At 45.6% G+C, this 14,261-nt stretch overlaps 1 protein-coding gene across 2 annotated transcripts in view; it reads right to left on the reverse strand.

The window, feature by feature from the left end:
- Positions 1 to 14,261, reverse strand: part of CACNA2D4 (calcium voltage-gated channel auxiliary subunit alpha2delta 4) — a 218,964-nt gene that overhangs the window by 185,148 nt on the left and 19,555 nt on the right. For both annotated transcript variants that reach the window (XM_019515536.1, XM_019515537.1), the window contains 3 exons: positions 7,126 to 7,242; positions 3,729 to 3,788; positions 1,802 to 1,964 (listed from right to left, as the gene is read on the reverse strand). In XM_019515536.1, coding sequence (XP_019371081.1) covers positions 1,802 to 1,964; positions 3,729 to 3,788; positions 7,126 to 7,242 — 340 coding nt within the window. The remainder of the gene's footprint in view (positions 1 to 1,801; positions 1,965 to 3,728; positions 3,789 to 7,125; positions 7,243 to 14,261) is intronic.

Genomic DNA, 14,261 nt, shown 5'->3' on the forward strand with positions numbered 1-14,261 from the left:
ATCAAGCTAGCCTTCCTTCCATAAGTATCGCAGTAAAGTTTCTCTGCTCACCTCCAGGGTGTCCAATAAAGGTGTGCTGCTGCTACCTAGAAATCTCTACTGGGTGGCTTTTTTTCTAGGGGACTCAAATGCAGAATAATCGGAGGCAGGAAGGAGCAGGGCTCAAGACAGGCCCAGCAGTGCAGTGGCAGTGGTGCAGTACAGTGGTCAGAGGCAGGAGGGTGTTGCAAAAATGAGGCACAAAGGTAAGTGGGAGGCTGAGCCAGTGGCACAACCAGGGTGGCATAAAGCCAGGCATGGGTGGACCCAGAAGGGCTAGTCTCCCCCAGTAAGGGTACTACAAGTAGTTGGAGCAAGTCTTCCCCCAAACACAACTTTTTGTTTCTGTATGTTGAGAGTGGAGGACAGTGTAGGTCACCTATGGGCATGCCATGGGGAGGGGGGCAGTGGGGGCAGTTACAGCCCTTCCCCCAGCTATCTAGTGGTTAGGGATGTAAGAGGCAGGGAGACTGATTTGGGAAGAGGTCTGAAGGGCAGGGACTCCTGGGGGCTGTGACAGGCTGGATGGGGAGGTCGTGGGACCAAGGGGCTTATAGGGGAGGGGAGTCTGTGGAGTAGAGGGGTGTGAGTTGAGGAGGGGCTGGGCCACTACAGGGTGGGTGGTGAGGAGCATATGGGGTTTGGGAATGAGTGGGGTTGGGGACCATGGGCTGGGAGGGAATTGGGAACAGGAGGCTTGGGTGCTCAGAGGGACAGGGGAGGTTTCATTGGGGTGTGAGAGGTGTGGTGACAGGTCAGGAAGGCTAGGATGTGAGTGGAACGAGTGGGCAGGGTGCAGTGGGTTTATAGGGGCAGTGAGGGGTAGGGTAGGTCTCAATGGGGTGTAAGGAGGATGTTGGGGTCCAACAGAGCTTGAGGTACAACTGTACCCCCCCACCCCAGCACCATGGATAAGTACAGACAGTTAAAAATCCCGAGGCTGAATTGATTCAATCTTCACAGGTCAGTCTAAACTGTGTAGATTGAACTAATAAGCAAGTGAACAGACATTCTCTTTTGATTCGGGAAATGCAGCCACATGGCTTCTCAGGCCAGAAGCTGGGGGTGTGAGAACATGCCTCCCTGCTTAGCTGGAGCAGGCAGTTTGGGCCAAGGCTAGGCCACCCACCCTGTAAGAGGCAGGGGTGGGGGGAAGACAGAGGATGTGTGGGGAGGTGCAAAGCATCCTGGGATGCTGGGGGACTGAGACTTAACTTGAATATAGAGAGTATTTGGGACAGAAACTCAATAAACTAATTTAAACTAAGTCTGATACTACATCCATTCATGTTTATCTTAAACCATTTTTGGCCATTTTGCAAGCGGTTTATGTGCACTGAATGTCTGTTGTGTTACAGATTTGAACCAGTTTCCGATCACTTATACCGGTTTATATTTAACTTCTGTCCCTAGCCCAGGTACCTGCCCCACCCTGAAGATGGCAGTCAAGCCCTCCAGAATCATTTATATTTTTTTTTGCTTGGATCATAAACTGAATACTATAGTCTTAGGGCCTCAGCATATGAGTGAAGCTTCTTTTTAACCAGAGAAAAATATGCACTGTGTTATATGATGATGCACCACACCATCTGTACCCCCTCTTTAAAATCCTAGATCTGCCCATAGATTTTACAGTAGCTTTCTTGTGTGGATAAACATTTAAATATTCTCTTTCTCCACCCTCTTAACTGTACTGTTGTTCCACAGTAATGTGAATGAAAACCAAGCAGGGGTGGGACATTAAAGGTCAGCAAACCATTACCTTTGTTGTAGACGTTGGTTGGGAGTTGTATGTCACTGTATGTTGTGTTCACCTTCAGATTATTGAAGTGTTCATTTGGCTCCAGAATGAATTCATCTCCAAGCTCCACATAATTATCATTCTCATCCTTGTCATTAATCAGAAGAGAGTTGTAGTAATCAAACTGTTGATGAAGAGAAATGAGACAATGGAAAAGAGAATGACTACAAATTCATTATCAGCACTGCAGGGAGAAAAAGGGTCTTTGAAAAGTTATCTCTGGAGAACTGGAGAAAGTTGGGTTTCAAGTTAGGTTAGAGTCACAAAAGTTGCCATCTGAAAAGCCTCAGAAGACCCATGGAAGATGTGGGGGTAAGTATCCAGGTGATAAAAGAAATTCACAGCTAGCATCACCTAGATGTCTGAGGTGGAAGGTGTGTGGGGCAAGCAGTCACTTATGAGTGAATGGATACTAAGGTTGAACTACCAGGCCAGGCAGTGACTTGTTGCACTGGGCACTGTTTCTGATCTTAATTTCAGTGTTTCTACCTTGGTGATTGAGGAAGTATTCTGTTGGCTAATTTGCCTTCATAAAGCATTTTTATTTTTAGTGTAGACTGACCCAAGTGGGCAGCCTGTATTTCAACTGTGCTTGCTGTACTTGTATTGAGAACAAAGGACTTCAACATTTTCAATCCAGCTGCTTTCATCAGCATTGAATTCAGCAAGTGTATGTCCATAGCTGTATTGAATATGTGGATACATATAGATAAAATCCAGTTATCTAAATTGCTTGAGTAACACAAATCACATATTTGATTGAAAGTTCTGATAACTGGGTCTTTGCAGAGTAAGGGGGCACACTGGGAATCTATGAGAATGCCTGGGGACTCAGAGTGATGCGCTTTCTGGTACAGTGTAAATACATAAAGTGTTCTTGGATTTGACCTCTGCACCAACTTGCAGATGCCCAGGTTTCGGTCTTTGAAAACTAACTGGGAACTTTCTGGGCATATACAGGGAAATGCTAAGAAGTAGATGAGGGTGTGCATTTATAGCTCACTAGTTACTCAGTACTAATTGCCCCGTAGACATAATTAGCATACAGTAAATGAGGGGCTGATTAGTCCACCAATGAGCCCGATATCTTTCCATCATTCTTGTCATCAGCCTAGGCTCTGAGATAGTGGGATCTGCTCCCATCTAGCACGACAGGAGAATTTAAAGCCAACTCCACTGAACTGTGTTGACTTACACTGGTTCTCCTTTGATCTAATCCTTCACCCCCATCTCTAATGGATAACATGGGCATTAGCAATAGTATGGGGCTCCCCAAACAGAGGACCTGGTAGCCACTTTCAAGCATGCCATTCTGTGACTACAGTTGAGTCACCAGCATTTTACAGATGAATGACAAGAAGTGGGGAGAGAGATACCAGACCAGAAAGAGAAACAGCATTTCCACCTCTCCCTGTTATTTCCCCTCTTCAAGCTGCACTTCCTCTCCTGCTGATCCCAAAGCATTCCTTTCTCTCATGATGGTGAGATACAGAGGCTGGCCTGGATATCTCCTCTCAGGGTGTCCTATGAGTTAGCCAGATCTGAGGATGCCAGGGAGTCAGGAATGGGAAGCATGAGCGTCTTTCTTTCTGCAACATGTGCCACTGCCATTGGCACAAGTTTATACCCATCACAGGAGAGTCAGGAGATACCACCAGACCTTGAACATATCATGGAAGTCACCTATTTAATCAGATTCCTAATGAGACAGGACCTGAGTTATTACTGTGCCCCTGTGTATTTTGAACACAGGAAAATTTCCCTTAGAAGGAGGAGTCTTATATACCCAAGTGGCCCTAGGACTAGCAGTCAGCTTGGCTTTTAGCCAGTCTTCCAAGTCTCCTCATCGGATAAATTCAGGCTTTGCCACTGAAGGAGATGAACTTACCACCAGTGAGGAGTTGTATTCATGGTTTAGATCTGCTTCTTCTGCCGCTTCCACCAGCCTCTAAAGCAAATACAGAGGAAGGGTGAAGGACACGATGGGGTGGCTCTGAACAAGACTTTTCAGAAGGTGCCATTGTTTACAAAATGCTGAAAGCCCCAGTGCCTCTGAGCCTTCACATCTAGCTCAGCACCGCACAGGGACCCTATGGCAAGCTACAGATTCCCTTGTGCCCAATAACTGAAAATATTTGGATTAAAGTTCCATGCTGCAAGATTTATATCTGCAGAGTATATTCACAGCTACTCACTCCAGAGACTTTGGGCAAACCTCAGCAATATCCCTAAACAATTAGTATATGGCACACTGCAAGCATATTCTAGGAGAAGAGATTTTGGTTGGAGAAAAAACAGCATAAAGTTTCATTCTGCTTCAAGAGGAATCCTGTGAAAATGATGTGGAGCAACAAATCTGGGAGAAGCTGTGCATCAGGCCATCACACAGAGAAAACACCTTCTGCGAATACCATCCCATGGGGCTACTGAGACAAGAAATGTGATTAATTTTTAAGGAGCAAGAAATATTATAACCAGGGATCCGGGTTTTCCATTTCCCACGGAAAAACAGAAAAAATGCAGATTTTCCCTTTTAACTACGAAAAATGTGGATTTCTCATTTTAATGGAGAAACATGCAGATTTTCCAAATTTTCCAAATGCTCTCTGCAGGCCAGAGTTCCAGCCTGCAAGGAACTGGGGAGCAGGAGGAGGGTGGGCAGGAAGGGGGCACCATGTGCATGTGCATACACATGGCCTCCAGGCAGCCTGGAGAGCAGCTCCTACAGGTAAGTCTGCTGGGATGGGTGGTGGAATTGAGGCCCCCATAGGAAGGGAGTTGGGCAGGGCTGGGTCTGCTGCCCAGCTGGGCTGGTGCATGGGGCTTGGGGCCCGAAGCCCAGGGCCCAGGGCCCAGGGCTGGAATGAGTGGCCGCAGGGCCCTGCAGGGAGCGGGATAGGGCTGGCTCCCACTGCTTTGTGCATTCGAGGGGGCAGGGGGAGAATGTGCCCCCCAGACTTGTGCAGGGGGGTGAGCTGCCCACTACAGGCTCAGGATCCCTGCTTTGCTTCCCCCTTGTGGGGTCTCAGTAGCCCAGCAGGTGAGACCCGGTGTGGCAGGAAAGAGCAGGGCTGGGCAGGGAAGCTCCTTGCCGCTGCTGCAAGCCCCAGGTCACCGTGGTGAGGCATCCCCTGCCCGTCTGGCAGCAGTGGGCAGTGGGGGGCAGTTGCCCTTTGTTACTGCCAGGTGGGCAGGGGGCATCTCACCAGGGTGGCATAGAGCTCCCAGCAGCAACAGTGAGTTTTCCTGCTCTGCCCTGCAACTCCGGGTCTTGCCTGCAGGACCATGGAGGCCCCAGGGGAGGGCAGCAGGGTGGGAAGCCCGAGCCCCCTGTGGGTGGCCCCTACCTGCCCCACCATGGGCTCCACTCCAGCCATGCTACCTGCAGGGGAGGGGGAGCCAGGCCCCACACTCTGCTCCCTGCTTGGGTTGCAGCAGCCTCTGCCTCCCTCAGGCAGCAGCCGGGGCTTGGGCACTGCTGCAGGGGCCAAGGGGCTGCAGACCTGGGTCCCTGGGCCCATAGCCCTGGCAGCTGGGGCCCCCTCTGGCAGGGTTTGCAGGGGAGCAGGAGGCTGTGGGTGTGGGGTAAGGGTACCAGCAGGGCCAGAGGGCTGCATTTGGGGAGTGAGGGGCACCAGCAGGGCTGTGGGGCTGTGGATTGGGAGTGAAGGGCCTGAGCCTGCATCCTGGTCATAGAATCATAGAAACTAAGGGCTGGAAAGGACCTCAGAAGATCATCAAATCCAATCCCACCTTGCTCTGGGAAGGAATACTGCTGGATCAAATGATCCCAGTAAGGTGTCTGTCCAGTCTTCTCTTGAAGATTTCCAAGGTTGGGGACTGCGCCACCTCCCTGAGAAATCTATTCCAGATTCTGGTTACCCTTACCATAAAGAAAATTTCCTCATCCCCTCCAGGGACCTGCTTCCCAGTTGAGTCTCTGGGGCTGCACCCAGGACTGAACCCACAACCTTCCTAGCACTAGTTCAGCACACAAACCCAGGCTAGACAACAAGGCCAAAGTTTTCTTGTGCTCATCAGGGACACACTTCCCAGATGAGTCTTTGGGTGGCATCATCATACTTACAACCACCCAACAACAACTCATTACACAAACTCCTGATCCAGAGAACGAGATCAGCAGTGAAAGCATGAGTGAAGGGGGCAGCGGGAACTCTGATTTTTCCATGATAGAAAACCCAAAATCAAGTACCAAAATGTATAGGTATCTAGAATTTATTTTATTATAGTGATTGAGGCACTAATAGGCTTCCAAATTGCTTTAAAATTGTAAATATATCAATAAAACATTGTGTTCAACTGATACCTATATATATAGTGGCATCAATTTTAATTGCAGGTTTGGGAGGGTTATCAGAGAATTATCAATTTTTTTATCAGAGAAAACTAGGATCCCTTATTGTGACCATTTACAAATATTGTCAATAATGGAAGCTAAAATAGCCGTCTGCACTTTCAAATCTCATGCTTTGCGGCATCAGTTAATTACTTGTATACATTAAGCAGGGGTTTCTCTACAAAATTCAGCCACAGATTTAACATTGTGCAACTGGCTATTCCTAGTTTACTATTTTGTGGTCTCTCATCAAGCATAGGACAATCCAAGTACTGGATAAGACTGGATCTGGATCTAAACTTCCTGGGTGGCCCACAGGTCTACAATGAGCTGGGTCTGACCACGCCTAAATTTAGACTTTGATCCAGATCCAAGCTTTTCAATTCTGATCCATTTCTGCTTTACGCACCATATTGTTTTTATATAGTCAGGCCTCTGCAACTAAAAGATCAGCATTTCTAATATTAGGGTACCCACACAGGCAAATTCTCAGACACGTGCAATGGCTAGGACTTGAACGCCTAGTTACATGTACATCTCCCTGAACTACACAATGCCCATGCAAGCAACTAGCTCTTAATACTCAGTGTGTACTCTGTGGGGGACTGTTTCCCATGCCATTATCCCTGTTTCTGTTAAGTCTATAAATTCATTTCCCCCTACATTTACTCCTGAGATCAATCATTTTCTTTATCACCCTTGTCTGAGGCAGAAGCCAGTATTTCCTACTCCATGTACCAATAACTCTTAACAATGGCTATATAACCACGGAGAGTCTCCAAGCAGGACCAGAAGGTACCCAGATGAGCAAGGAAGTATTTCTAGGATCTTCACAACTACACACCTCTGTGGTATCTATAGGGAATTCAGGGCCAGTTCTTTCTTGTTGGCAAAAGGAAACTTCCCAGTACAATTCTGGACTTCTTACCTCAACTGCTTCTACTTTTCTGTGCAGCATTGTCTCCATCTCTTCTGCAAACTTTTTCACTAGTTCCAATCCATCCACTTCCTGGATCTTTAAAGAGGGCTCCACATCCTTGTATTTCTATTATAAGGAAAGGAAAAATTCATACTGAATAAGAGGTTCATGAAGAAAGTAGTAGATCAAACACCATAACCTGAGTGCTCTTGTTAACGAGGAGAGAGTGATCAACAATACAGCTTGGAATTTCAATCCAGCCTTTTCTATGCTTTCTTTTTTTGTCATGTGCAAATAATTGGGGTCTAATACAGACATTTCAGAGTATAAGCAAAATAACTGATTTGCTGGCACAAGCAGGTGCTTGCAGTTGTCTAAATTAACTCAAATGCACCATCAAAGATTTGTCATGCAAAAATATGCTTGTGATTGTTTGCACTTGCAAGGTGAGAAAGGAGAAAAGGAGGCCAGGTTTGAAATCCTAGCAATGTGTATGTATAGCATGTGCAACCATACTATCATGGACTGGGATCTGGGCAGGACTTACAAGCCAAGAAGAATGAAGGCTGATCAATACTTGGATGGGACCCCTCAAAAGAAAAAAAATAGGTTGTGCAGGAAATCGGGCTGTGGATTCAGCCCACTTTTGTTCCTGAATAAGTGCAGAAGGAATCCCCAACCATAGGGCTAGTGAGACTTGGGATGGGAGAGAGATTGTAGAGACATCCTGACAACTTTAGGTTTATTTGAGATTTTCTGATATTTTTTTAAACAAATAGAGAATTAAGTCCCAGTGTTCTGTCCAAATTCCAAGGTGGGTAATTATAATCTGCCTTTCTAAATTTCTTCTGCAGTTTTGATATTGGATGTAATAGTCCTTATTTTTTGGTCTTAAAAAATAAAGCTGGAAGAGGAATAGAACAGATGGGAGCAGGAACTGCAAAAGGAGACAATGTGATTAACCTTTCTCAAAAAGGACAGAACTCTTATCACATTATAGCTGATGATGATGACAGTGCTTTTGTGTAAGGGGAAAAGCAAATGAGTAGGTTCACCCTATCCCTCACATGTACTGCCTATGGTACATGAACCCTTCATCCTGATAGACAGGGCTTATCACAGGCTAAAGGGGAAAGGCTTTGTTAACTCCCCTTTACTAAAATACTGGCAGCACCTCAATAATCTCAATATGAGATTCATTTTTAGTGTGGTACAAAATGAGGCAATGGAAGGCAGGGAATTTGATGCCTTTTTCTAATTAGGAGAAAAGCAGAGGGACTTTGAATTTCTCTGGGAGAAGCAAATAAGGCTCCTTTTGTTAGAAAAGCTCATTCATCATTAGAGAAGGATGCTGAACATATGTGGCATAAGAAATGCCTTGAGGATGGGACAGAGCGGAGGAGGTCAGACAGAAATAGAATCACATCCAGCCTAGAGCAGCCATGTGTAGAAGCTGCTACTTCTGCCTGGCATGATTAACAGAGCGAGAGGTTTACTGGATTAAAGGACTCTAGTCCTTGCTGCTGCTGCCTAGCTGGAAAGGATGGGGGAGGGGAAAAGAAGAGGAGAGGATGATGGTTAGTGTAGCAACTCTGCCAAAAGGAGCTGCCTCACAGCTCACAGGCTGAAGACCCTGGGTGATGACAAGACCATGGTACTACTCATCCCAGCTGCTGCCTGTTTGATTTAACTCTGTGTCATGGTTTCATCTGCAGAGAAGCTGATCCTTGCCACTCTGGGGGCTTTAATCAAGCCCCTCCCCTAGGATATGAAGGTAATCTCTCCCTGGAATACAGGCTGCCAGGAAAAAACTACACCACCACTTACGTGTATGCTCTATGAAAATAGACTGCTTTCAGCAGGCGATGCACTGAGGTAGTGCATGATGGAGTACTTGATTCCAGTAGAACAGAGCTAAATGGTGGGTTTCTTGCTCAGGCAGAATTGTAACAGTACTTCCATTTTGCCTTTTATTGAGTATGCTTCTGACACTGGTCATACACATTAAAGAGCATTCAATAATTGTGGGACCCTACGGAATTTACCAGTCACAGTGTAATGAATAGCCTGACCAGGCCCCAGTTTAACTACGACAATCAGAGCTGGGAAAATACTACAAAACATATGCAAGATTCAGCTGGCTATTTCTAAAAATTCACTGGGACTGTGCTGTTACCCACTACATAGCACCTGCTAGAAAGTAAGAAGGGATTTTACTGGCAGGAATGTTGATGAACAACAAATTTCAGTTTTGCTTTGTATAAGAGAATATTTGCTGAAAGTGTTGCATGAGGGTATGAGATACAAAAGCTTGTGACTGTAGGTGTCAGGGACTGTGGCTATAAGTGCAACCTGAGCATCTAGGTAATAGGGCTCTGTGAAGCTTTGGTCCCTGATTTGATACAGTGTAGATTTGGCTCGATTTGGCCGCCAAATCTCTGAATCGAATTAGAGGACCCTTTAATCTCTCCAAATTGAATCAGAACCCTCCTCTCGATTTGGAAAGATTCGGAAAGATTTGGAGATTTAGACATGGACACAGCTTTAAATGTTTTTTCTACATACCTCTAGGTAGCAGGGGCTTGTGAATGTTGTGATGCTGGGGCACATGGAGTGTCCCGTAGAAGCGTGGAGGACTCCCCAGCATGCTTGGCAGCAGGCCCAGAAGTGGACCAGAAGCACTTCCAGTCTACTTCCGGGTCCACCGGGGAGCATGTAGGGTGCCCCTGCCCCCTCCCCCCCCGTGCCTCCCTGGCTCAGTGACTGGTGCCTCCTGGGTCTTGGGGGGCACCCAGGATCCCCCTGTGGCCAATTGCTGAGCCGGGAGGGTATGGGGGGCAGGCCCCCAGCGCGCTCCCTGGTGGACCCGGAAGTGGACTGGAAGTACCAGTTCACTGCCAAGCACGTGGAGGGCCCCCCGTACTCTTGTGAGACATGTTCCCCAGCATTGCAGTGTTCACAATCTCCACTGGTACCTTGAGGTACATAAGAAAAAACATTTAAAGCTGTGTCTACATCCGAATCGCTGATTCTCTGAATCAGCGTTGAATCTTCAAATTTGGATTCAGCCGAATCGAATCAGGGACAGTGATCCGAATCAACGAATCGAATCACTGGCCCTGACTTGGGCCGAATCCGAATCCAACAGGGCCCACTTCGCACACCCCTACTAGGAAGATCTCTGTGTCAAATTAAATTTAGTATCTTGTTTATCAAATCTTTAGAACTTACTGCATGGAAATCGACTAGAGATCCAGACATCCTTGCTAAAGTTGTACAGCAAGTTATTTTCAATAAGGTAAGAGTCCAAATGCTCATAAGGTGCTCATGGAAAACTCACTAAAAGACTACTCCCTTAAACTACAATAACAGCTGAGATTATCCTTCCATACAAGTCAGGGAATAGTAGAAGATCCAGAATTCCATATCCTACACTCTTTATCAAGGGAGATTTATAGCCAAATATGTGTCACAGCTCCATAAAATTTAGTCTGTTCTAATACATAGCATTGTACCACTCTGTGGTAGTGACAATATATTAAGACAAAGATACTCCACTCAGCAAAATTATTTAACAGTTATTTAATTGAATTCCTCTGCATTTTTAGTAATTTGTAGTGATTTCTAGTAGTTACATACTTGAAGCCAAATCATAGCCTCACCTTCAACCAAAGTCAGTGAGGATTTTCATAGTTTCATAGTTCGTAGGGTCAGAAGAGACCTGAGCAGATCATCAAGTCTGTCCCCCTGCCATGGGCAGGAAAGAGTGCTGGGGTCAGACGACCCTGGCTAGGTGATTATCCAGCTTCCTTTTGAAGACCCCCAGGGTAGAAGCAAGCACCACTTCCCTTGGAAGTTGGTTCCAGATCCTAGCCGCCCTGACAGTGAAGTAGTGAAGTAGGATTTTAGCTGAAGAAGGAAAGCAGGTACTGTTTCCAATAAATAATATTCAATTTACAGTATCTAGTTAACTAACTATAGTCAAGCAAATCCTGATCCCACTTAAATTAATGCAAGCTCTACAATGATTTCTTTGGGGCCAGGAATTAACTCAGTTATTTGTTTTTATTCAATAAAAACAATAAAATATTGACCTACTTAGGGTTAAATCCTGAGCCAGTTGCCCTCCAGGGCACAGACATCCAGAGAATTGCCTGATGTGATTTTTGTCCCTGAACTTGTTAATGGTGGCCACAAGCTCCATGTATAGCAGACAGCCACTGAAAGACCGCAGCAACCAGTCACAATAAAACAAAGCTTAGATTTTCTTATGCCCTTTGTCCTTTTTTTTGCCCTCTCTGCTAAACTCTCTTTCTCAGTAGAAATGAACAAATCATCCTTTCAAGTTTAATTGCTAGGAATGAATGGGACTTAATGTTATTTAGTCTCTCTCTTTATTTATTTTATTTTTTGCTTATTTAAGAAAATAAATAAGTAATGTAAAGTCATGTTTTTCTTTGGGCAAAAGCAATTTGTATGAAATAGACACCATGAACACAAACAGCGTACACACCATTTAATTCCCACTTAGATCTCAAAACAGTGTTTGCACAATAGGAACTACCAAGCTGATAAATGAACCTGCCCTGTCATTGCATCACAGCACAACAAACTTGTAGCAACATGACTGTGTACCTGGAATACAGGGGCAATCATGACTTCTAGTTGCTGCCACATCACCAGCACAACTGGGCAGCCGCAAGCAGTATTTTTGCACCCCTTTCTCAGCTCTGCAAGCTGGCACCAGGGGCAGTTGCTCCAGTCACTCTGTCCTAGTTATGCCACTGCTGCAGTATAGAGTTCAGTCTATCCCAAGAAAGCAACGTTTAAGTTTGGCCATGTAAAATTTGCTTTGACTGTCCTGGATGACTCCTGGCTTGTGCCCAGCTGGAGAACAAATTTCTTTATTACTGTCTGGTACCAAAGGAAGAACCTGTATTTCAGTTCTTAAAAGGGCCTACGGACTCACTGGGCATCAGAGATGTGAAACAGGGATGGAAGGATCCAGTGAGCTTGAAAGTTGGACATGTTGGATATGCTGGTTACAATATTATTTTTACTCTCATTCAAAAAGAAATCCAAGGAAATCCCATGCTAAATATTAAGGAAACAGCAGATTTAAAGGCAGGATAGAGATTCACATTATAGACTAGATGTAGAAACTTTTGGGAGTAAGAGCTCACTCAAAGATGTATAACTTTTCAAGAAGAAGAGAATGAGCTCTTACTCCCAAAAACTTCTACATCTCTGATTTGGTTAGTCTATAAGGTGCATCTCTCCCCTGCCTTCTGCCTGTCTGGTGGTTCAGACTAACACAGCTAACCTCTCTCTGCTCATTGGATTTAAAAGCAGAGAAGGCAGGAAACTGAAAACCTCTTTGCAGCACCACAAGCCACACGAGTTGCACGTTAATTAGTGCTTGGTGCTGCTGATTTGCAGCACTGGGGCAAAATTTGCTATCAGGATTTCCTGGTAGCAAAAACAAAACAACAAAAAACCTGGAAAAAAAGTGGCACAAACCCCAAAGTGGTGACCACCATGACAAACACAGAGATGCTCTCCCATCTCCACACACTGTGGGAGTGGCTGGCTGGGGTGCAGGGTGCCTCAGCGTGGGGGCTGGCTGCTGGGCTGCCTGCTCTTCCATCTCCACATCCTGCTCCCCAGCTGGCCAGGGCACAGGTTGCCTCGATGCAGGGGATGGCTAGCCCCTACTGAGGCATCCTATGCCCCAGCCAGACCCCCTCTCCCTCACACTGCAACACATGGAGCAGCGGGACAATGAGTTAAACTGCAAAGCACATGGGCAGGGGTGTATACTGGGGGACAAAGTAGCAGAACAAATTTGTACCACTACTATTTGTACTGCTGTAAAGGCATATCCCTGCTCATGTGGAGCTGGCCTCTATGTTCTCAGGAGGACTTATTCCTATGTCACTCAAGGTTAGGCCCCAGGCCTTGCAACGGCAGTAGCACACCTGTTAGTTCATTACTGTACTTAGTTCTTTATATATGGTCCTGTAAATAACAGGTTGTTTCTCCATCACAAGCCTCATCAAGATACTACCAGTGGCTCACTTGGTGTTTCTAGCACAAGCTACAATGTTCAACCAATCCCTATTGCTATGAGAAGGTTGACACAGGACTCCATCACCCTGGCAGCCAGCTAGGCAGCTGCATGGCATGCATAGTGTCTCCAGACATGCTTTTTTCCAGCGAAGAAAATGGCTTCCCTGTGAACCCCCCCAATTTTGGGGAAAAGGGTGCATATTGTGTGTGAGAAAATATGGTAAATAACGGACTCTCCTTCACAGAAGGTTTTCAAGAAGAGTCTGGATAAGCATCCATCTGACACAGTTTAGGAATAACGCATCCTTTATCTGTGCAGGGGGTTGGACTTTTAGACACTTTCCGTATGATTCTGTGATAAGTATATGAAGTTCTTTAAGCAGGGCCAAATATGGGTATGTATATTGTCACTTATTTTTAACCCTATCTTCATATAGGCAACACTCCCTCTGACTTCAAAGAGAGTTTTGTCTGACCAAAGAGTGAGTACTGATTAAGGATTTGCCCTCTACATTGTAAACCCTGTGGGTGGCAGGGAAATCCAATCCAGATTACATATACAGCCATCCAAAAATACTCTTTATGACACATATGCAGTGGAGTTCAAATGAGGTAATATGCATTTGGAAATATTTGTATTTGAATTTCCTGACTTATTATGTACATGTGACTTGCCAACCATAATTTGCATTCATTATTTTTGTATGTGTGTGTGTTGACTTATATAAAGGCTGTCTGTGGATCTAGTCTCCTTGAAGAACTGTTTAATGTTTCTCAACGGGCATGTCCACACGAGCACACTCATGCTTCTTGCCCCACCTCAAACCCCTTTGAGGTGGGCCAACAGGGACATGCAGGAACAAAAAAGTGTTTCCCGTGCTGCAAACTTGCAGTGCGGGGAGAAAATTAGACCCCTGGATATCCAGGGGTCTAAAAAAATCGATGTTTAAAAAAGCGGGAGAGGCCTTAAAAAAAAATCAACGTTTAAAAAAGCGAGGCAACCGGAGGCTGGGTCTTCAGTGTATCTATGGTTGGCTCTACACCCTGGTGCTGAAACATGCAGCAGATAAGATACA

Source organism: Gavialis gangeticus, unplaced genomic scaffold, assembly GCF_001723915.1.
Source record: "Gavialis gangeticus isolate Ggan-Ray unplaced genomic scaffold, GavGan_comp1, whole genome shotgun sequence".
Lineage (NCBI taxonomy): Eukaryota > Metazoa > Chordata > Crocodylia > Gavialidae > Gavialis > Gavialis gangeticus.